General features: G+C 38.5%; 1 protein-coding gene across 2 annotated transcripts in view; it reads right to left on the reverse strand.

The window, feature by feature from the left end:
• The window catches only part of NTF3 (neurotrophin 3), a 59,844-nt gene extending 40,310 nt beyond the window's left edge, over positions 1 to 19,534 (reverse strand). Inside the window, exon 1 of one of the 2 annotated variants that reach the window (XM_048046790.2) lies at positions 19,157 to 19,534. In XM_048046790.2, coding sequence (XP_047902747.1) covers positions 19,157 to 19,239 — 83 coding nt within the window. In that variant the 5' untranslated portion in view covers positions 19,240 to 19,534. The remainder of the gene's footprint in view (positions 1 to 19,156) is intronic. The other variant, XM_013188419.3, reaches the window with a different exon arrangement.
• Between the last annotated feature and the right edge of the window lie 4,946 nt (positions 19,535 to 24,480).

Genomic DNA, 24,480 nt, shown 5'->3' on the forward strand with positions numbered 1-24,480 from the left:
GCTGTCTCTTTCTAAGCTAGTAGTCAGAGAAAAGGAAAAGAGAAAAGAAGCCATGTAGGTGTTTAAAGGACAGGGAGGTGAGAGCAGGAGAGCTAGAGGAAGCTGAGGTATTGCAGAATTGAAGGAATTAATCTCAGGGAAGGACTACTAGCACAGGGCACAAGCTCATAAGAAACTAGGCTTCATTCATGTAGTTGCCATCAAGACACTTGTTTTGGTTTAGTCTTTGTTACTTGGAAAATAGTTTCTGTTAAACTCAAAACCAAACACTCATGTCAGGACTGGATTATATGCACTTGGACTTGCTGGTAAATCCACAGCTCACTTTAAATTCACACTGTAGGCTTTACAATAAAGCAATCTTTTTGCATGTAAAAGAATGTTTACTCTGTGAGAACAAAATATTGCCAAGAACAAGTTTAAAGGAAAACTATTACAGTCTTGATTGTGGATAACTTATGTTAATTCTGTAGCAAAGACATAACCATTATACTAAATTTGTCTGAAGGATAATATCTAGGAGGCAAGACAGCAAGGGTCAGAGTTACTAAAAGCCTTTCATGGAGTGGGAAGGCAAGTAAACAGAATACTTAAATCATCATATAGACAGTGCTTGATGAAATATTCATGTTTTGTATGATAAATAACATACTTAATTGCTCAGTCTAGTATCAACATCAGTTGGGAGCCTGGAAGTTCTACCTGCTTTCAAGCCATTGAATAACACCAATTTCACATATTCAGAGTACAGATTTAAATATAATTTAATTGAGGAAAACTGGAAGTATAAGACCTGTCCTGAGGGGTGTCTTTCCCTATAATTGTTTAGGATTATTTTGCAAAGGATGTTTCATTGTCAGCATTGGTTTTAATAATGAGACATAATTAAATTTTCTACTTCTCTAATACAGTGGGACTCTGAATTTGAAACGTAGCAAGCCTCTTCCCTTTCTAGACAAGGAGGTGTCTGCATGCATAAAAACTTCTACCTGCTTGCATTCTTATAAGAACTATAAAATTATGCACATAAATGAAATGTGAAAATGGCTAAACATCTAATAAAGATGGGAGTATGTGAAGGATATGTGTCCATCTGCTAAAAAACATGATTACAATTATGGAGTTTCTCTCTTTAAAATTTGTTCCTGCCAGGAAATAAAGGAAGTTATAAGTGAGCTAAAGAAAAAATAATGATTAGAAACACCCATTCCCTGAAGAAGGAATTGTTAAAGGCATTTTTTATATTCATTCTTAGAACTGTACTTTTAAGATTTCTGCTACAAATTGTGTTGTTGCAGCAGTGTGCTGTTAGTATTAACAGTTCATCCCACAACAATGTTCATAGCCTTTCCTTAAAAAAAAATAATAATAATAAAATATTTTTTTAAAAAAATAATGGGGGTGAGGTTAAACAGTTAAAGTCTGGTTTAATTGAAAGCAACTTTGAAAGGGCTGAAATTGACAGACAGTTGCTTTGGTTTTGTTCTCTCACTTTATACTGAAATGGCATCACTGATTCCAGACATGGTTAAATCTATCAGAAACAAGCTGAATTTCTTGAAAAAGCACAAAAGAGCCTTAATGTGTTGGAGGGGGCAAATAATTCTAGCAGTGCCAACAAGGAGGGAAACACTAATGCAAATCAGCAATTAGTGTTTTTATCACCTGATTAGCTTCACTTGTTCTTAATATGATAAAATGACACAGTAGTGATACTACTGATGCTAGTATCACCTACAGCACTCTTCAATAGAAGAGCAGTGAGAGGGGGGAATTTTCCATGCCCTCTTTCCACTTCATCCCATCACCAAATAAAACAGCATAGGTGACATTCATAAGATATGAGTTTATGATTCTGGTTTTGAGAAGCTCAGTGACTCTTCTCCACAAGTAGAGGCAAATACAGCAGAGATTCTACCTGCAGCAATACAGCCACTCAGCGTTGCAGTGAGGTGGTGTGGTTTACTTTCCTTCTCTAAAATCTAATTGTGGATTAAAACAATCTCAGAACTATGCACTAAAGGTTAAGTTTTGGTAGACAGCTGCTTTCAGTAATTCAAGAAATAGAAACAGATGAAATTTCCTTATTGTGCTCATGTAATACAATGGTTCTGTACAATTAAATTACGTACTCCATCAGATATTTATGATTTGGCAATACTTTTTCTCATTTTCACCATTAAACCTTAAATAGTAACAATAGATATTTCAGTCCATGTGATTTCTATCATATGAAATATTTAGTTTTGATTTTCCTAACAAAATAAAGTTGTTTTATTTTCCTAACATCAGTAACAAATTACATAGCTATTTTCTGTGTACAGCATTCTATTTTACCAATGTTATACCCAGACACAGTTCTTCCTTGTGGACTGAGCCCCCGAAGGATAACATCTCCAACAGCTGCTGTATTAACATCCCTCAGTGATGTTAATCACTGATGGTGAATCATGACTCTAGGCTGATGTGGTGCACTATTACAGATGTAGTTCTGAACTCCAAGGCAGACATTCTTTTTCTGTGCCTCTAAAACAGTTTAGAAAGTACTGATTTTAACCAATAAAATCTAGTTACAATTTCCATCTTTCTGAAAGAGGAAAGTAGAGGTCCCTTTTCACTGAATTCCTTCCTCATTCCGAGTTCTGCCTAACCACCATCAACACACAAAGTATTGTAGCAGGAGAAAAAGAGTATACATAGAATCCCAAGAACAGAAAGAAGATGAGTAAGGAAACAGAGATGCTAGAAGTCCCCAAATAGCTTAACCTTTCCTGACGTCAAGGAGCAGAAATTCAAGCAAGATTTTTTTTTTTTTTTCGCAAGCTAAGGAATGCTATTGAAAAAGAATATGAGCAGCAATAATTATATCTTTTATGTCTTGGGGACGTGGTTAGAAGCCCTTAATGGTCTTAAGAGGAACAGCAAAGCAGTTACCAGACTGATAAAGAATGAAGGAAACTTTTGAAAGCGTCAACATCATATAAAGAATAAAAAAGGAGAAAAAACTTTTTTTTTTTTTTTTGTAATACAACATGTTTAAAATTTCTTCAATCAAACAAGCAATTTCAAGGGATCTTTTGGACCCTATCTGTTCAGACAGTGAAAAAAAAATATGTTATAAACTCCTGATATATATTTATGAAGCAAAACAAAAACAAACAAACAACAATAACAACAAAAAACTATGAAAAATCGCTAGGCTGCACACTCGAAACAAACAAAAAAAATTGCATGTTTTTTAGGAAAAGGAAAAGAAGGCCACGGCTGACTGCCTGGTTTACCAAACCAAAAACCCATCAAAACATAAAGACACAGGAGAAAATTGAGGACTACAAGCAAAAATAGACAAAAGTCAATCAGAGCCAACTTGTAAAATCAGTATAGAGGATTGCATTATATATGGAAAAAGTATCAGAAAAAAATTGTAAAGAAATGTTTTGCAACTAAGAAATTTTGTAAAGAATTGTTCTGCAAAAAAAATGGCAAAACAGGCCTGATGATATTTATCAAGAAATTCAGTGTGTATGCATTCTGCATGGTTGAAAAGTAAAAGAATTCTTGGCTGGAGCTGTTGAAAAGCTTTTTATATATATTATCTGGAATATCACATTGAATCCACATTACAAATTTTCTGATATAAATTGTGCTTCTTTGTGAAAGTTAAAATGAAGCTTGAAATGATGGGAAAGCATTTAAAGAGACATCTAGGAGTATTATATGACAGATGGTGTTTTATTCTAAGTTTGTCCCTAAATTTAAGGTAAGAATGACTGGATTGTTCCCTTTCTCCCTCCCTCCCTCCCTCCCTCCCTCCCTCCCTCTGTCCCTCCCTCCCTCCCTCCCTTCCTTCCTTCCTTCCTTCCTTCCTTCCTTCCAAGATGGAATTCACAAGCTCAGATTCATGATCCAAGGTTGCCAAAGGCTGTTTATTCAGGGGGGAAGTTATATTTTGGGGGGTCTGTATTACCAGTCTTATTAGTATGTGAAGGGAATATTACTTGCTAAAATGTCATTCAATGGAGAGTTTAAAACAAGAATACCTGCTTAAGTAACTATAAGATTAAAACCAAAAGCATTAAAAATTCTTAAAATTATCATGCAAAAATCAAACAGAAAATCTACTTAAGTAAAGGTAATGAGATCTGCAGTGTTGTTATATGTGCAGTCAATACACATATACATATACACATGTACAAATATGTGGGTATACAATATATATAATGTGTAAGTAATTTCTAATATTGAAAGCAGAGGAGACAGTGGATCACACACCATCCAGAGCCAAATGAGAATTATGAAGGGATTTTTGTCTGCTGATTTTCCACTGAAAAGAAGATTTAGAGGTGCTATATCTCCATTTCAAATTGGTATAAGAACAAGGCCCAAATTACCCATAAATAAATTCTAACTAGTATTATATAAAAAGGTTATGACAAAGCTAATGGAATTTAACAGGAAGCCAGAATGCCATGTTAAATATAGTGTAGGAAAGACCAAGGCAGAGAATTTCCTTTGGTACCAGAGGTAAACCTTCAAACTGATTTCTTTTCACTTTCTGAGAATGAATGTGTAGTTTTCAAGATGAACAATTAGATGAGAGAAAAATACTGAAAAAAACTTTCCAAAATAATTTATCTTCAACATAATTTAGCCCTTGTAAGGCCTAGATTTTGATTTTGATAACTGGCAAAGATGGGCTGGTGCTGAGCAAACTTGACACCTGCCCCTTTTAACACTAATCTTTTGATCTTTCCAGATGGCAGAGTTTACTTCTCTTCCCATCTGCTCCTTTCAAGTAAGAACAAGAAAGGAAAAAGGGAAATTGCTAAAACATTTCATGACTTTTAGAAGGATCTTTGAGCTTCTTTTCATGTCATTTATTCTTTACCTGTGAAGTATAGTGGTGACACCTATGATTTTTTGCCGTAGTCAAAAGGTATACTCTGGCTTTTGTTTTCCAAGTTTTGCCTGAGATAATCCATCTGAATGAAATAAATGGATGAAAACATGGAAAGAGATGGAGTCATTATGTCAATATATACTTTCAGAAAGAGTAAACAAAACCAACAAACAGAAGTGACATCAGGTTACTGATAGATAACATTTAATGCCACCTAGTAGTAGACAAGTCAGAGCAGAATTTCAGATGAAAATTTGCTAGTCCAGATTCGGAAAACTGTTTCTACATGGAAAAAATACTTTGTGCAGAGGCAACAGCCCTCATCTCCCTGGCTATTTGCAATAGTTTCTGTGTTGAGTTCTCAGGGCTTGACTCTGGTCTAATTTTTCATTGACACAGAATGAACTAACTCCCTGAGGCTTCATTGGTCTTCTCCCATGTAAGTGGGGTCAGAATTAGACATCTGTTAAGCTAGTTATCTCCAGAGACAGCCACCGACTACTCAAATAATTAAATAAATAAAAATTAACAGAGGAATGATAGAAGCTGATGGATGGGAAAAGGTAGCAAACAAACAAACAAACAACAGCAGTAACAAAAAGCTTGAAATCTGTCAATGGAAATCTGCCAGGTAACTAAAAAATTATATTGGATGCTACTTTGTAATCTGTAAATTTTCTCCTGTTACCATAAAATGTCAGGTAATCTGGAGAAAATTTAAAAAGCAATTAGAATAAAGAAGTCTCTAGGAATCCATTTATGAATTAAAATTACAATAATCAATTTTATGGACTTGAACATCTTAAATAGCAAGAAGCTGTTTGTACCTTTCTTTTGGCACTGTATTCTTAGATTTCTGCCTCCATCCATTCTGAAAGAGCACATTGTCCTGAGGACACCAGAATAAGGCTATGGTTTAGTTAGCCTTTTCTAGTGCCCCATCAAACAGTTTGAATACCTGAGAGGAACCTCAGTGTGTTTGTGTGGACATGACAGAGCAGACAGCTGTCTTCTAGATGGCAAAGCACTGTGCCTCCAATTTAGATATCAGAGGATGCTGGCTCATAAAGTGCTTTCTCTTCTGCTCCACCTGAGCTTCTTTACACATGGGAGTGCCTTAACACAAGCCTTGTAAATCAAGTTTTTGAGGGATCTACAGAGTGCCTCTAGGGAACATGTTTCTGGAAAGATTTGCAATGCCATTCAAGCAGAAATAAGTCTGGTTATGTAAGTGCAGTTTTGCTAATCGATTGGAGGATCAGGGAGGTCTTCCATAGCATGGTGCTGCATTATGCAGACATGCAAGTTTGTATAATGCTACTTTGGGGATCTCTGTCCAGGCTGCAGTTGATACATACATCAGTTGATGCATACATCAGGCATACATCAGAGATGCCACTAAGCCTTTTTCTTGAAAAAGAGCTATTTTCCAATAACACCTTATTTATTAAAATACTTCTTATATTCAACAGTGATAATCTTTATTTTCTCTTCTTTCTTGAATAACAACATCATTTAAAAAAAAATGGCCACAGGAAGTTAACTAATGAAAAAACAAAATTGAAAACAAAGCTTGACTCTAAAATTATCCTGTGCTAGGCCATCCTACTGCTACCAGAACTGCACTGTTGCTAATAACTTTTATGTAGAAAAGGACTCAATACTGTTGGAATGAATGACGCTAAAGTTGGATAGGGGATGGTAGCAGTTTTTTAGTGGAATGATGGAAGCCCAGTCACTTGAATGGAAAATCAGACATAACAGAGCTTTGAAGAGTATGTCACCTGGCTGGTTTGGATTTTTGGACCACAAAACGTAGTAGGACATATTAGACTGCATTAGGAGATAGATTTTGTTGTTTTTAATTCTCCAGTTCTGAGGGATTCACACGTGACCTTCCAACTCCAGCAGCTTTCAGTGTTCCCTGTGAGGGCACAGTTTATATCATGCCCTGGGATGCTCAAGATCAATTGGTTTCACTTACTTTTTCCCTGTGTTTGTAAGTACCAATTTTCTGGGCTGTGGATGGCTGGTGTCTCTAGCAGACAATAAATGGGTCAACAAACCAACAAAAAGATAGGGTTTTTTTTGTCCAAGAGGGAAACCTGACAGGTTTTTAAACTTTGGTGTTCAAGGGGACTGAGATGAAACTGAACAGTATCTGGGGAATTATTTGTTTCTGAGAAACTGGCAAATTCCAGCAAAGAAATGGTTTTGCTACATTTTTTTCAGTCAACTATACCAGTTGTCTTATATGGACATATTCTCCTTCCCTCTCTGATTTCTATGATTCAGCATACTCAAATGCTTTGCATGTTCATTGGTGGCTTTAAAAAATAAACATCAAAAATCATATTTAAGGTTTGGTTAGAAACTCACTAATTTTAGTAGGATCGTCAGCACCTGAGGTCAGAATTTGGCCTGTAATCAGTGGCATTTCAGCATTTGCTCATTTGTGGAGTCCTGCTTCTACAATGCTATTGTAAATAGAAATAAATGCATTAATTTGAGATGCTGTTGTCAAAACTTTGTCATCAGAAACTGAGTCAGTAAAGGCACAATCTGAGCCTGAGACACTGAGAAAGATTAAGGTAAAGAAATGAACTCACCAAAGAGGAACTAAACCAAACAGGTTTGCTTAAGGATGGTTCAAATTACATCAAACTCTGAAATTCACCTGCTGCCATTTCAAATGGAACAAGTCAAATAAGAACAAATTGGAGAGGGGAAAAAAAAAAAAAAAGGGAACAGGAAGTGATAGTTGTCACAGGAGAAAGACAGAAAATAAATGCGAAAAATTAGAATATTACACTGGACTTTAAAAACATATATGTTTCTCCAAAATGCAAAATCTTCCGAGGGAGACTGCTCCCTGTCCTAACAGATGTGAAAAGCAGCTTTAGCTTCTGAGGGCAAGATTTCAATTTATGAAGATTTTGTTTGTTTGTTTATTTATTTAAAAACAGGCAATAAACAAACAAACTCATATTCTAGTAATATTTAGATAGCTTTACTTCTAGGGAAGCCTGTAATTGTTACTCTTTCAACATAAAGCTTAAACATTATCATTTGTCTCAAACTTAAAAAGACAGTTTGAATACAGAAAATGTACACCCTGGAAGACAGACTTTATAAGGCAATGATTCCTAAATGTGTTTTGATATGGTAAGATATTTGCTGTCTCTCTCAAAAAGAGTATCACTGAGTTAGATTGACTGTTGCAAATCACACTTATTATACAGAATCAGACAGAATCTACCAGTACACAGTCTTTCCAGGATTTACTTTCAGGTGGGACCTATACTGATAAATAAAGCAGGGCCAAAGCACGTGGTCGAACACTGGCACACAAAGCCTTCTTCATGTATGTATGTGTCTTTACATGAAGATACAATGCAAAAGAACTGCGAAATGTGGTACCATTAGTACCACATATCATTGTGCCTGAGCAGAATGTGTGACTCTTATTTAAGACACAGACTTGTAAAGTGTAACTACTCGCATTCTTATTTACATGTCCATGAATATTTAAGAGAGTTATAACTTTTGGGACTTCGAGATCCTCATAGTTTGTATTAATTATGCTTCTATTGCTATCAACATTAAAAATTCTGTTCACTTCAAAGAAAGAAATATCAACTCTGTTTTTGAAAAACCTGCCTTCTGGACCTTAGGACCATCAGGTTCAAAAATCTGATAGTCCTTGTTTGTACTAATACCAAGAGCTTTTAATTACAGATGCTTTGGTCTTTGTCTGAAGAAGCTGCCAGGTAGTCCCTGTGAAAAGGATACGCTTTATAATAACACTCATTCTTTGTCAGACAAAAATTTCTTTTCCATAATTTTTTGAAAAATAAGTTTATTTTGTACACAGTTTTGAGGGCTCTCACTTCTCACTTGTTAGCACAAGTCAGCTGTTACCGCTCTGTTACAAAAGAAGTTTTTGGTGCTTAAGAGCAAATTGAAAGTAGAGGGCAAGTAGATGGGACACATGGGGGTGGTTAGGAAAGACTAGGTGGGAGTAACATGATGGAGCCTGGTCTGTGAACAGATACTGCTTTTGTGAATGACAGAGCTGAGGTGGAGAAGAAGTTACTCTGCACACTAACATGATGACAAGATGCCTGACTTCCTGTCAGGAAAGTGGGCAGAAGTTTATAATAAAATTTACAGAATCATAGAATTATAGAATGGTTTGGGTTGGAAGGGAGCTTAAACATCATCTAATACCACCCCCCTGACACAGGCAGGGATACCTTCCACTATACCAGGTTGCCCCATGCAACCTGGCCTTGAACACTTCAAGGAATGGGGCATCCACAGCTTCTCTGGGCAACCTGTTCCTGTGCCTCACCACCCTCTGAGTAAAAAATTCTTTGTAATATCTAATCTAAATCTACCCTCTTTCAGTTTAAAGCCATTACTCCTTGTCCTAGCACTACACTGCATGATAAAGAGTCCCTCCTTTGCTTTCATGTAGGCCCCCTTTAGGTATTGGAGGGCCATTATAAGGTCTCCCTGGAGCCTTCTCTTCTCCAAGTAAAACAAACTCAACTCTCTCATCTTGTCTTTATAGGATGGGTGCTTCAGCCCCTTGATCATCTTTGTGGCCCTCCTCTGGACTCATTCTAATACTTCCATGCTCTTCTTGAGCTGAGTACCCCAGAGCAGAACACAGTATTCCATGAGAGCAGAGTAGAGGGGAGCAATCACTTCCCTTGGCCTGCTGGCCAAGCTTCTTTTGATACAGCCCAGGATACAGCTGGCTTTCTGGGCCACAGGTGCAGATTGCAGGCTCATGTCAAGCTTCTCATCAACCACCACCCTCAAGTCCTTCTCATCAGGGCTGCTTTCAATCCATTCTCTGCCCAGCCTGTATTTGTGCTTGAAATTCCAAGTGGGGCAATGAGTTGTCCGATGCAACAAAGAACTATTGTAGTAGCAGTCCTACATGACCTAAAAGGAGGGCAAAGAGAGTGCTAGGAAGGCCAGTAAGAGGAGTATGAAGAAATTGGATGCAGTGTTTTCACAGTGAAGTCACATATTGAACCTTCCTCTTCCATTTCCATACACACACACTCCCTGCACGTATATATATTCAGTTTATAAGTGTCTTATATCAACTCTGCAAAACAAACCTGACCTGAAAATTGGATGTAAGCCATAAAGCAGGATATTGGAAAATGAAAATTATCAAGGCTGAGGTATCACTCTTTTCAGTTGTTTCACTGAACATTCTGAACATATTAAGGGGTAAAGCTGCCAAGAAGTAGTACAGTAGAAAAGGAACGTACTGCAAATATGTAGAAAGGATGGAAAAGATAAGGAAAAAAAAAGTTACATAGAGGGATAGAAAGTGGCTAGAAAAATGGGCAGAAAATAAGAGACTTAGAATGGAAAAGCCCATGATAATAAGTCTAGGGAAAATCAGTTCAAAACACCTATATTAGATTTTAGGGAAGAAGTTGGAAATTTGTAATATCAAAAATTAGTTTGATTTAAACAATAAATTAGTGCTGGATTTATTACAGAGTGGTTATTTTGTAGTAGAAGAGAGAAGAAAACTGAAGAGTGCAAAAATATAATTACAGCAAGCATACACATGCATAGTGGTATGTGCAGACAGACATGAAAGAGATCTGGTTTTTGAATATCACCTTTAGTCCAGGACATTCTAGTGTTACCACAGAATCACAGAATCACACAGAATCATCTAGGTTGGAAGAAATCTCCAAGATCACCTAGTCCAACCTCTGACCTAACACTAACAAGTTCTCCACTAAACCATATCACTAAGCTCTACGTCTAGAAGTCTTTTAAAGACCTCCAGGGATGGTGACTCAACCACTTCCCTGGGCAGCCCATTCCAATGCCTAACAATCCTTTCAGTAAAGAAGTTCTTCCTAATATACAACCTAAACCTCCCCTGGTGTAACATTAGCGCATTCCCCCTCGTCCTGTCACCAGGCACGTGGGAGAACAGACCAACCCCCACCACGCTATAGCCTCCTTTAAGGTATCTACAGAGTGCAAGAAGGTCGCCCCTGAGTTTCCTCTTCTCCAGGCTGAACAATCCCAGCTCCCTCAGCCACTCCTCGTAAGACTTGTTCTCCAGACCCCTCACCAGCTTCGTTGCCCTCCTCTGGACTCGCTCGAGCACCCCGATGTCCTTCTTGTAGCGAGGGGCCCAAAACTGAACACAGTACTCGAGGTGCGGCCTCATCAGAGCCAATGAAGTAGTGGATAAAATTAAGAGAAACCAGAAATCTGAAATAACTATACTTAAGAAAAGGAAGGAAGGAAGGAAGGAAGGAAGGAAGGAAGGAAGGAAGGAAGGAAGGAAGGAAGGAAGGAAGGAAGGAAGGAAGGAAGGAAGGAAGGGAGGGAGGGAGGGAGGGAGGGAGGGAGGGAGGGAATGAATCATATGAACTCTGTAAATCAAAGAATGGGATTAAACAAAGAGCGACAACCAGTGTCAAGTGTTTGAGGAGTTTATTAAACAGTAAAAAAAAAAAAGGCGAGAGAAAGCTTGCTGAAGATATTGGGGGATCTAAGCGGGAAAACATGCAAGAATCAATAAATAACAAAGAAAAACTATCCTTACATGAAGATTTATAAGGTTGTGGAGTTATCTGCATCATCTATTTGGAAAGTCAGCCATGTAGACTATAATTGTACAAATTGTTTGAGAAATGAGTGAACTTATCATAGGAGCTCAAAACAATGAACCAAATAGATCTTTTCTAACTCTTGAATGTACAAACCCAGGAAAAATCCCAGCATATGAATTCTCATTTCCCTCTTAATGTCCATATTTTTGTTACCTAATCCAGCGCAGTTTCCCTTTTGCTAAGAACTTTGTTTATGCTGCTACCATGCAGTTGGTTTTTTGCACACCACTTACATGCTAGGAATGGGTAGGGAAATGTGGGGAATGGTAGAGGGAGGACATACACAGACACGTTTCCATGTTCTTCCAAAGCGTTTCTTAAATATTTTCACTGTAGCCTTTGCATCTAAGTTTGTTTTTGTTTTTGTTTTTGTTTTTGACTCAGATGACTATACAGTGGCTATTTGATTCCCCTAAGGCATGGTTTCTATCATTATCGCAGTATTTCCGAAACCAAGCCCATCACACATCTCAGCATCTAGTGGTACTACAAGTTTACCTCAAAGAGAGCATACTGGGAAAACTGGTTAAATGTCTACAGTGGATTTATGAGATCTGTCTTTTATAGCTGAAAGCCATAACATCTGGTCTTGGTTTTGAACAGAAACCAAATACTGCCCAAATCCCATCTCTTAAGAGAACAAAAGTTGTTTTCGTCTTGCAAGTGTGCTTGTTCACCTCCTGGCTGAGGCAGAAGCCACAGGAGAGGATGCTATCTTAGAACTTGTCTAACCACAGAGTTATTCAGAAGCAGCTGTTGGGTTTAAATTTCACACTCACAACCTGAATTCACTTCTGAGTATAGAAAAGCCTTTAAACATTCATGTATAGTACAATGTAATCTTCCTTCTGTAACCCTTTGGTTCAATGTCAGTTAGCTGTAACGATACTGACTTCTGGCAAATGCGGGTGAAGAAATATGTTTCTCAGTTAGTGAGATTAACAGTGTCTTACTTGTTAACACAGCTAATGTAAGATACAACATTTAATATCTATAGTAGAGATAAACCCAAAACAAAAGAGTTTAGTGCTGGAAGGTGTGAAAGAGGAACTGGGAAACAGCACATTTATTGTTGGTGTTCCACAATGGGGAACACATGCAGCTGAAGCACAGAAAATGTTGGAGGAGTGCTGTAAGTCTTACGCAGTAGGATGCAATCCTCCAAGAATATTTTCACCACCTCTAGTACAGGCTTGTAACAGATAACACAAATGGAGCTTGTTCTATGCAATCTTTATATTTACATGGTTAGGCGGGTGGTTACTCCCTCAAAAGTATAGACAGAGTGGTAATGAGTCATGCACTCTGTTTTTCTGACACTGCTTGATGTGAATGTGGAACTAAATGCCACCCTTGTCAAGTGCATTGAAATGCAACCAATACATTGCTTCTCTGACCTGATCCAACACAGCACTGTCTTCACCCACACACATTTTCATCACCGCATATTTCCACAGAGGGAAATTTCAAACACAAACTTAGAAGTCAGACTAGGAAACAGCTCTGTCTGTGTGTGAAGAGGTGGGGAACACAGAGGTTGAGAAAGATGAGACGGAGAACTATATGGTCTTGTTCTGATCTTTCCAGATGCTTTCTGTCTTAAGAGAACAGGGGCTTTAGGGCCACCATGCTGATCTTGCTCACACCGCAAGAGGTTTGTACCATGCGAAGAAGACTCTTAGCTGAATTGGATTTTATTTATTTATTTTTTTATTTCCAAGGAAGCACAGTCTTCCTTGAGGCTTTCTGTAGAAGAAAGTCCTCTATCTTACGTACTTAGGAACTGTGATACAATCAGGAAAATAGCTCTGTATATTCCCTCCAACACTTGTTTCACAACCTTGAAACTACTTCATATCCACCCTTACCACTTCTCTCTTCACACGCACTTCCCATCTGTCCCCTCAGAAAGTGACTGATCCCCACATCCCCCACCGACAGATGTACAGAGATGGCTGTCTCCCACACAGAAACAGCTGCCATCTACCTCTGTCATCCCTACCCACACACTTCTTTCCACTGTCTGCTCCTAGTCACTCTCCCCATGGGGAGACACACACATAGCCCAGAACGAGCAGACATCTGCGGGGACACCCAGATGTTCCAACCGTTGCAGACAGATTTCACTGGTTCTTTCATGACTACAAAAGAGTTCAGGAGGACACAAATATTCCACGTTCCTCACATTTGAACACAGCTCAGCCACTCATGCTTTGAACCCCTTCCTGTGACAACCCAGCACTAATTGTACCCATCAATCCCTTTCCCTTTTCCCAGCCAGCTGGCAGGTTGATGCCACCATTTGCTTTTCATTTTCTCGGCGGTTAAGTGAGGAGGAAGCATGTGGTGGAAGGCCAGGGCTTTGCCCTGGGCTTCACTGGTGGCAGTGGCTGAGCAGGCTGTAGTCTGTGATTTCAGCACTGCTGAACCCTGGTGGCCATGGCCACTGGCTGCAGTCACACGTCTCCCCCTCATAGAAAATGGCTTCATCGTCCCATCTGCACATGACCTGACCTGAAGAGAAGCTCACCACCACCAGGCAGCGAGGAAAGGACCAGGTCCAGCCACTGCCTGGACAAATTATTCAGCTGTTGAGCTACAACAGGACTCTGCAGTGGGATATCTACATGTAAAGTCAGACAACTGGTTCCCAACAGGGCACATGGCTGTTAGTTAAGTATTCACATGCCTATTCGTTAATTTTACAGACCAACTCCTTTTTTTTTTTTCCTTCCCCCCCCCCCCCCCCTTTTTTTTTTTCCCCGGGAATTGATCCTTGGAATAAACCAGAAAGGAATCTGTGGACTTTCATGTGAATGATGCTGTATAAGGTCTGGGCCCAGAGGTTTCAACCTTCCAGCCCAGTGGTGCTGTGTGGTTGGGCTGTCTTGGCCCAGTGCAAAACTGGCAGGATTAGTTCCAACCTCCTGTTCATCTATGGATGTAAATGAGTATTTTCCTACCCAGTCTATGACAGTGCCCAAAAAGCTCTAGGCAAACTGGACAATTTGAGAACAGATGTTGTCAATTTATATGATTGTTTTGAAAGGAAAGACATCTTTAGTATTTCTCTCTCACACCCAAGATGTATCCTGTTTACAACCTTCAGCCAGCTACATATTACTCCGGTACAGCTTCAAGCCATGGAGAAAGCTAGTACTTTCATGTTTCCTTTGTCTGACATCTGTGCTCCCCATGTGTTCTTCAACCCAGCCGTTGTTCATCCACTGGCCTGTTTAACTACCCAGTAGCCCTGTTAACTGGTCCTAGAGGAATGTCTCTGCCATTTTGTGCCAGCAGCGGCACATTAATGTTCTAAGGCACAAAAACAAGGTACATCATTATGTCTCCAAATGAAGATGGTGGAATATTTCAGACATCCTGGGATTTGCTCAGGACTATTCAATAGTTCTTTAGAAAAAGCCTGCAAAATCTCTAAAGGCAAGTCTGCCTTCTGCACACTTCATACAGAAGGCAAACATATATAGCACACGTTCGGTCCTATTGCTACCCACACACTAAACCGTTCTCCTACTTAGTCATCTTTGCCTTCCCTCCCTCACAACGAAAACACTGCTTCTCTAAACTCACGAAACTCACCTCTGTTGTGCACCTTATATAACCTATTTCAACACAGAGAGTTGTGTCACATTTGCAATGGACACGTAATTCTCCAGTTTGTCTCCGATAACTCTTGTACACATCAGTGCAGCTTCCAGGGTGCATGTTTGTTGCTTCCACTCAGATGAATATCCCTTACAAGAAACCAGTACTCTTACATGAACCTCATGCACAACTTCCTTATGCAGACTGGATGGATCATTCTCATCGCATGTCTTCCTCTGGAACTCTGCCAGTCATGTAAGCACAACAGTCACTGAACACATCTGTCCATTGCCCTGTTTGCACACAAAACCAGCATCTCATTTATCCATGCACCTATCATCGTTCACTAAATGTATTTATCCGTGCCTTCTACTTGCTCTCCCCTTGTGCTTAACTGCCAATCTACTCTTGTGCTGCCATGCATGCATGTATAACCTCCTGCACTCTTACACAGCCCCCTTCAAACCAAGAGGCAGATAACCACAAATGGCCTATACCCTCATTAACTTTTTCCCACTCTTCATCACTCTTCCCTCCCCTATAACCTGTTTTCAGTTTCCCAGGTTCCATGCTCAGCTCTGCAATCACTACCTGTTCTTCCTTCATTTACTTTGAGCATGCTGTGTGCACAATCCTCTCTTGTCAGAAACAGATTTTCACTTCTTTCACCTTCCCTTTCACAGCCCTTACAAGCAGATGCAAACTGGCACATACCTTCCTTGCTTACACACATTCGTTTGTCAACCTATGGTGTTTCTCGCTCGTTGTAACATGAACTACCATTTTCATTTACTCCCACTTCATGCCCTACAGCTCCCAACTCCACTCACCTCCCCACACACTTCACACTTATCTTTTGACCTTAGTACATGTGGCCTATAAAGCCCTGCAGGTAGTTATCCCTCCCATTCCTTCTCCTCCCACCCCTTTATATCTTTAGTCATGTCTCCACTCACACATTTGTGTCATTCCCTGCTTCACTTAGCCAATACCTACCAGAGTTATGAGCACATTTGTTACATTTCTCTTAATAGGAAATCATCCCTTTTTATCTGTGTATGTGTTCTCCCCACATTATTCCTTACTTTCCACTGTTTTCCCCTGCTGTTTCTGCTGATATGTTTTGATTGTTCTTCCACTATAATATCCCAACTGCCAATAAGAGGCATCCTATATTTCTGATGGCTAAGTCACTCCTGTATCTTTGGACAAGGACTTTCTTTGTCTCCAAAGCAATACAAAACTAAATTTCCTCTCACCCTGTGCTCTCATCCTATACCTGCTTTAAACCACCTTTTGTCCAGACACCTTTGCCCAAATCTCAGCTCTTAATTTCATTTTCATGCCTCCTATATCCATCATTCTTTCCCTGTTCTCATGCTTCTTGAGACCTGCCACATCTTTATATTCCTGGCACTATTCATCCTGCCCCCATAATTTCCATTATCTTGCATCTCCTCACAGCACCGTCACACAGCTTTTCCCTCTGTTCTGCCTCTTCCTCATAGCCAGGCACCAGATATTTACAACACTCCAGCAGGCTTCCAACCTCCTCTGAAATTTCTCTCAGCTCTTCCCTCCTCACAGACATTTATGGCTCCCTATACCCTTTTTCTATCACCACACCCTCATTCCTTCCTGCTCTTTTTGTCCTCTCCATTTCTCTCCTTGGCATGTGTTTCCATCTCCACACAAGTCTTCCCTTTCATGCTGTAACACCCTCCTTCCAAATACACCCTCATATCTATTTCTTAACAGTCAAAGGTGTCTCCTTTAGACCCTCCCACAAGCTTCATGTAGCTGATTATTTTCCATGCCTCTCTCCAAATATACAATAGTTCACATTTTTCTTCCTCCTCCAAACGTCCTCTGTGCCCCATACGTTCACCTTTCTCTCTCCACTCCCACTGCCTACCCTACCTCCCCCTTGCAGACCCCACCATCCTTGTATGTCCCTTTCATATCCTCACTCAGCCTCCAGCCAGCACCTTTTCCCCTCCCTCTGAAGTGTTACTTCCCCTTCTGAGCTCTTCCACCCACGAAGATACTTGTTTTCCAGCTGACCTGCAGTAGTTTTCCTTTTATGATTACCACCTTTGCATGGCTCACCTGCTCTCATTACTCCAGTACACAATACAATATATTGCAGTTTATCTTCAGCATGTAACACTTTCAGTCCAAACTTGTATCTATCTATGAATCACTTTTTTTTTTTATTTTTATTTTTCCCTGGGAAGAAGAAGAAAAAAAATCCAAACCCTAAATATATTGCATACCTCAAAATATAACACCCTCCTACACAAAGCAGTTCCGTCCTGGCCTTGCTGGTACATCCTCTTCTCCCCATATTTTGGGCCCTCCACCTGTAATTGTACCTAGTTTTCCTCCCCCTACCATGCTCACACACACAGCTCCTGACGCTGACACGTGTATCTGAGAGCAGTCTTTTTACTACAAGCAGTTGGAATTGTGCCGAACTCTCTTTCATTCTCTACTGCTTTTGTCTGTCTTGCCACAAAGTAAGATTTTATTTTTTTAATTAGAGTTTTGTTTTTCTGACATCTTATTTATAGGTGTTCCTTATACTACTCCTCTACTTACACACTTACACAGATCAGGTATTTCAGTGCCTGAGAATATCTTTCCTATTTGTCTGAGTATTTTCCTGAAGGCAAATGTAAAGGCAAACTTTACATACCATTTGCACTCCTCATGCAACAAATCACACGAGCCTATGAGAAAATAGTGCTTTTTGAAAGCTTGTAGCTCATAACAATTGACTGGACAATATAGCACACATCTCTGTCTATTTAAAAAGGGGAAAAAAAAAACACGCACACACACACTCCTCTCTAAATAACTGGTTTTGCAATATAGGAATGAGAGAATGTGTGCATAGCAGCCCTATTCAATCCAAAATATCCATCTCTCCAGATGCTGCATATTTATAGTTCAAGAGATAGGACCAACACAGAGCTTTCCCGTTTATTTTAATGAAGGATTAAGAACTGATCAGAAAACTATCTAAACCATTCAAGGACTTTTTCCCCTCTTGGCTAATAGCAGTTTGGTGTCTCCATAAGGACTCAACAGTAACTGACGCTTTAAGCTGCATTTCAGCTGTTTAGATGAGAAACAGCTTTCTATTTTGCTCTCTATATGTGCGTCTGTGTTTATTAGTTGTGTGCTGCATTCCTAGAAGGCACTTACCAAACACTTGAAATTGCAGCGTAAGAATAGTTTCTCTGCTATCCTAGCACAAAGTGAGTATATCTTTTTCACCTAGATACAGATGTGCAGAGAATCCTTTGATCTCCAGCTCCTACCAGAGAATTTAATGTTTGGGTTTGAGGAGGACGGAGATTGATTCAAAAGTCATGGATAGACTTCCTAGGGTCTGGCGCACGCATGCACACACACACACACACACACACAAAAAAAAAAAGCTCCAGTGAAGTTAGTTACCTGAGACAGGCAAGGTCTAGAAATTGGACATTTTCACTTTGCCTGTCATAGGCTCTAACTTTCCCTGAGGGCAAGCATGCTATGTATGCTGAGGCTGGTTCTTGCAATCCCTGCTCAAGATTTGCAGCCCCTTTTGCTATATCTGAAGTTTCTGGTTTCCCTCTTAAAAGAAAACCAAGAGTCTCCTTTGCTTTTTCCTCTTGAATCAGATTCCTTTAGCACCTCATATTTTTCTTCTTCTGTTTTCTTGCCAGAGACTTGAACAACAGAGTGTGGAGAAGGAGGAGAGAGGAACCTCAGGACTAAAGCAAGCTATAGGGCAAGTAGGGGTGGGGGAAGGAGCAAGCACAATGGTAAAAGCAACAGCTTTTGGGACAGATCTACTGCTTACAAGACATCCTTCCCCCCCCCGCCCCCCCCCATTATACTTCTTCAAAGAAACCCTTCCCCCCCCCCCCCCCCCCCCCCCCCCGCCCTCTTAGGACCCTATTAGAAAACGTCAAATTTCCCTTACCGTGGTAGGAGTAACCATGGCATCCGTGTGAATGTTTCCAGAAAAGTCGACATGAAGAGAAAGGTGGATGTAAATATGTTCATTCAAAGTCACAAAGTTGGTCTGCTTGGGTTGTGCAGAGTTGCTCTATGGGAGAGGAGCCTTAAACTCTGAGTCCCGTGAACATAATCTGCTCGATTATAACAAACCAGCTCAGCCAGATGGCTCTGTGCTCTGCAGATTAACCCTTTTATTGCCACACTCTTCTTTCACTACCTACCATTTATAATAACCTTGCCTAGCTGGGGAGTTTCAGAGAATGAGTTATTTTTTTGAAAATGACAAAACTGACATAAAGGTAATTTTTTTTTCCCTTGTGTGCTCTAAAAATCCCCATCATGTCCCTGTTCTCTTTTTCTTTCTTTCTTTCTTTCTTTCTTTCTTTCTTTCTTTCTTTCTTTCTTTCTTTCTTTCTTTCTTTCTTTCTTTCTTTCTTTCTTTCTTTCTTTCTTTCTTTTTTCTTTTCTTTTCTTTTCTTTTCTTTTCTTTTCTTTTCTTTTCTTTTCTTTTCTTTTCTTTTCTTTTCTTTTCTTTTCTTTTCTTTTCTTTTCTTTTCTTTTCTTTTCTTTTCTTTTCTTTTCTTTTCTTTTCTTTTCTTTTCTTTTCTTTTCTTTTCTTTTCTTTTCTTTCCTTTCCTTTCCCTTTCCTTTCCTTTCCTTTCCTTTCCTTTCCTTTCCTTTCCTTTCCTTTCCTTTCCTTTCCTTTCCTTTCCTTTCCTTTCCTTTCCTTTCCTTTCCTTTCCTTTCCTTTCCTTTCCTTTCCTTTCCTTTCCTTTCCTTTCCTTTCCTTTCCTTTCCTTTCCTTTTCCTTTCCTTTCCTTTCCTTTCCTTTCCTTTCCTTTCCTTTCCTTTCCTTTCCTTTCCTTTCCTTTCCTTTCCTTTCCTTTCCTTTCCTTTCCTTTCCTTTCCTTTCCTTTCCTTTCCTTTTCCTTTTCCTTTCCTTTCCTTTCCTTTCCTTTCCTTTCCTTTCCTTTCCTTTCCTTTCCTTTTCCTTTCCTTTTCTTTCCTTTTCTTTCCTTTCCTTTCCTTTCCTTTCCTTTTCTTTTCTTTTCTTTTCTTTTCTTTTCTTTTCCTTCCTTTTCCTTCCTTTTCCTTCCTTTTCCTTCCTTTTCCTTCCTTTTCCTTCCTTTTCCTTCCTTTTCCTTTTTTCCCTTTTCCTTTTCCTTTTCCTTTTCCTTTTCCTTTTCCTTTTCCTTTTCCTTTTCCTTTTCCTTTTCCTTTTCCTTTTCCTTTTCCTTTTCCTTTTCCTTTTCCTTTTCCTTTTCCTTTTCCTTTTCCTTTTCCTTTTCCTTTTCCTTTTCTTTTCTTTTCTTTTCTTTTCTTTTCTTTTCTTTTCTTTTCTTTTCTTTTCTTTTCTTTTCTTTTCTTTTCTTTTCTTTTCTTTTCTTTTCTTTTCTTTTCTTTTCTTTTTTTCTTTTCTTTTCTTTTCTTTTCTTTTCAATCCAATTGATGGTTTCATTCCTCTTCCTGGTAAAATCTTTTCTTATTATTAAGAATGGTATTAGCACCAGGGAACATTTTAGAGAATTCTTTTGTTAAATCATAACCATCCCTTCCGGACTGTGATTCTCAGAAGACAAGTATTTTATTGCAGGAATGTCTCTGCATTTGCAGTCTAATGGTCCATCCACTCCTCTCTCTCTTTCTCTCTTTCCCCCCATCCTCCTTCAGTCTCCCACACGCACACTCACACACATACACATGCACACTCTTTGGTCAAACTGCAAGCATGTGTTTCTATTCTTACCCATATTCAGAAGTCATTATAGGACATGTAAAACAGGTGAAATAGAGAAACAGAACTGCAGAACTGTAAAGCCATAAGTCTCCACTCACTCCTTCCCTCTAGCATTTTTATTTATTTATTTATTTATTTATTTTATTGCTTCTAAATCTTAGACACATTATTTCTTTAGTCATCATTTTTGTCAACCCAAGTTACTCTCCACAACACAAAGATACATGTTAGGAGAAATATCCACTCTTAAGAATAGAGCTCAGGGTGGATTTGTATCCAGATATTGCTCCTGTTTTGATTTGCAGATTAGTCCATTAAGAAAAGGATGGTGAGTGCCAAAAACATGGAAAGTTCATCAGCAACCAGCAGTGACTGGTTTCCAAACTTTTTATTTAGAGTGATTGCTCACAGAGATGGCTGATAAATTTAGCTGCATGCCTCTAAGTCTCCCTCTAAATTTACTTGCTTAAGTCATCTTTCTTTTCTATTTGATTCAAGCATAATTGAGCAAGTCATAATCATAAGAACCTGCTTATATTATACAGTACTTAAAAACTTACATTACCTGATTGTTCCTTTAGTGAATACTTCCTTTATAAGCTCACAAACCTTTCTCTTTTGTTATTTAACAAAGAATGTTTTCCTCTTTCTCCTCCCTTTGTAAGGATGATTAGCCCTCTCATGCTGTCAAAGCATTGTACCATCTTCTTTAGGACATTTAAATCTACCTAGATATTTGTCATAGTTTTATTAAAATATCTTCCACTGTGGATTGAAACGTGGCAGGTATTGCAATTGTTGTGGTTGCACTTTATCTGATTTTTCTCAACCATTAAATAATCCTTTTTATGGAACTCTGAACTCTACATATTGTATCAGTCACATAAATCCTGCCTGAATTGCTTATTCCCTCTAACCGTCCAGATGCAGAAGGAAAGAGAGATCTTCCATCACTGATTCCTAAGAATATTCTATTGCAAATTGCTGCTCTGCCAGTCCACAAAAACAAAACAAAACAAAACAAAACAACACAGAGGTCTTGATCAGCTCAAGAGTATTTTTGTCTTCGCTCTTTGGTTGAATGTAGTTTCCATCTTTTTTAGATCTTTCTCAGTTAAAAGGAGGGGAAAAAATTATGCCTGTCCCCCCAACCCCGACATTGTAGTTGGATTTGAGAAATGCCTAAAGTATGACTCAGCTTTTAATCTCCTGAAGTAGACAAATAATGCTAGGAATAGAAGATTTTCCTATTGCTTGAGAATGTTCCCCCAGAGGTAGGCAAAGGGTTAAGCATCTGAAAGCATCCCTAGCCTGGGGAACTTCCCATTTGCAGATAGCCCAGCAAAAAGAAGGCAAATAAATAGGTTACAAGGAAATGTCCTAGGCATAGGGGCTGCCTACCTCTGATGGGAGGCACATCTGCTGGAGTCAGGCAGTTTACAGAAGTTGAGGGGTTTTGCCCTGTACTCGTGTCTGGGTCTGTGGGCAATCAGAAGCCTTGTAATATGATATGTGACACCTTAATCTTGCCAAATATGTGTGCACTGCAAAAAGCATTGCAGACTGTGTTTTCACAGCTTTAGAAAATGGAGACTTGTTTGGTACTTGCAGTTTTCCACACTTTTCTCTAAAGATGTTTCTGTTGTTCTGAAGCTGTTTTTATCTAGATATTTTTATATCTTCATCTGTTCTTCTAGGTGGTTTTATATATTTTGTTTGTTTGTTTGTTTTTTTGTTTGTTTGTTTTTAAGGATAAGCCTTAATACAAGTGGATTTTTAATACTATTTTTTTTTACATTTTATGACGCACAGTAAAGGTCCCAAATGATCATCTTATTTTAACTGTAGTCCTTGGATGTGAGGTTCTGACTTCCATCCAAACAAAATCATGTTATTTTGAACAAGTCTCTGTTCAGTCTTGAAGAATTTGAAATATTGCTCTGAGCATGTTGTAGAAAGTCATCTTCAATTTCTGAGGATTTTAATTGGAATAATTACTATACATTGATCTGCTTAATTAGGTCCTTGATTAGAACATGTAATCTTTTATATACTTTGAAGACATACATTTTTCCCCACATATTAAGATACCACTCTAATTCCATTTTACATTAATAAAATAGAATATTTATAGAGAAGATATGCATGTTAGTTTGTAAATGGATGAGCATTTTCATTGGGTTTTATGTATGCCCTGGGTCGTTATTAAAAGCAAGGAGTTGGTTTTCCCCGTTAAACGTTAGCTTTTGCAACAGCACCACTTTGTGGTTGAATTCCCTAACAGATACTTAAAAGGCAATGACTTCAGGGATATTACATTCAGCACGTTTGTGTTGTCCTCATAGTGGTTTTGAAACACATCAACAAATACACTAGACTGCAATGGAAATATCTTCCAGCCATATGTTTCTCCATTTATGAGAAAGTAGTTTTGAAATAAAGATAAACAAACAAACAAACAAACAAAAAAGGTAGAGGCAGAAGATTAGATCTGAACATTTTGTTTAAATATGAACATCACTTTCATCCAAATTTCCAGTATTTAATATAGAGTCTGATGACAGCTGTAGAAAAGATTTTTTAGAGGTAAGGGTTGTAAATGTTTCATTAAAAATGAAAATGAATCCAAGCATAGTTTTCTGTAATTGGTGAAAATGGTGGTGGGAAAGATTACTGAAAACAAAACAGAGCAAAACAAAACGTTATTTAAATATTACTTTATGAATGCCAAAGGTACCTTCATACCTGACAGAATTGCTGAAACCAAAATGAATTTGGCCTTCCATACACTTGCATCAGTTCTGAACTTAAGCCATCACGTATGCTTGAGTTGTAGTTTCCTGCATCTCCCATATACTCTAACACCCAATCTAGACAAATTATAAATATTAAAGAGAAATTCCAAACGAGATGCACAAACTAGGTCAAATTTGATTCTGATACATGTTTCTTGAAAGTTGTCTTCTGCAGTTTTTCTTCTTTCATTAAATAATTATCTTACAAGTTCTTAAAATAACCTGATAAGTTTATAACAATTAATGGGGCAGACCAAAGATATACTGAACAACATGTACCCAGAGCTGCAGGCGTGCCAGGAGGTAAGACAGAAAAAATGTAGGGCAAGAACCACAAGTTAGGATCACACCCTGAAAGTCATTGTTTAGAGATATTCTTGAAAGCAATATTGTTCACGTTGTTAGCTCTTATACGTAGTTCATTTGTAAACCTATTTTCTTGAGTATTACCAAAGGGAGATTAAATTGGTTTCTAAATTAACTACTAATTAACCTCATAAATGACTATTTTATGCCTACTATGTATAACTAACACATTCTCATGTGAAATATTTTACACCAAAAAAAAAAAAAATAACAGTATTCAGGCGAAAATTTAGTGTTTTACAAATAATTATCATTTCAGGATTTCCCTGTTTAATGAAATGGAATCCTATATTTAAATAGAGGTATATACCAAGCAATATATGAGAGGAGACACACACTTATTAATATACAGTTATGTTTTGGCAATAGGCTTATGAATCTTTACAA

The sequence above is a fragment of the Anser cygnoides genome, chromosome 1 (assembly GCF_040182565.1).
Source record: "Anser cygnoides isolate HZ-2024a breed goose chromosome 1, Taihu_goose_T2T_genome, whole genome shotgun sequence".
Taxonomy (NCBI): Eukaryota; Metazoa; Chordata; class Aves; order Anseriformes; family Anatidae; genus Anser; species Anser cygnoides.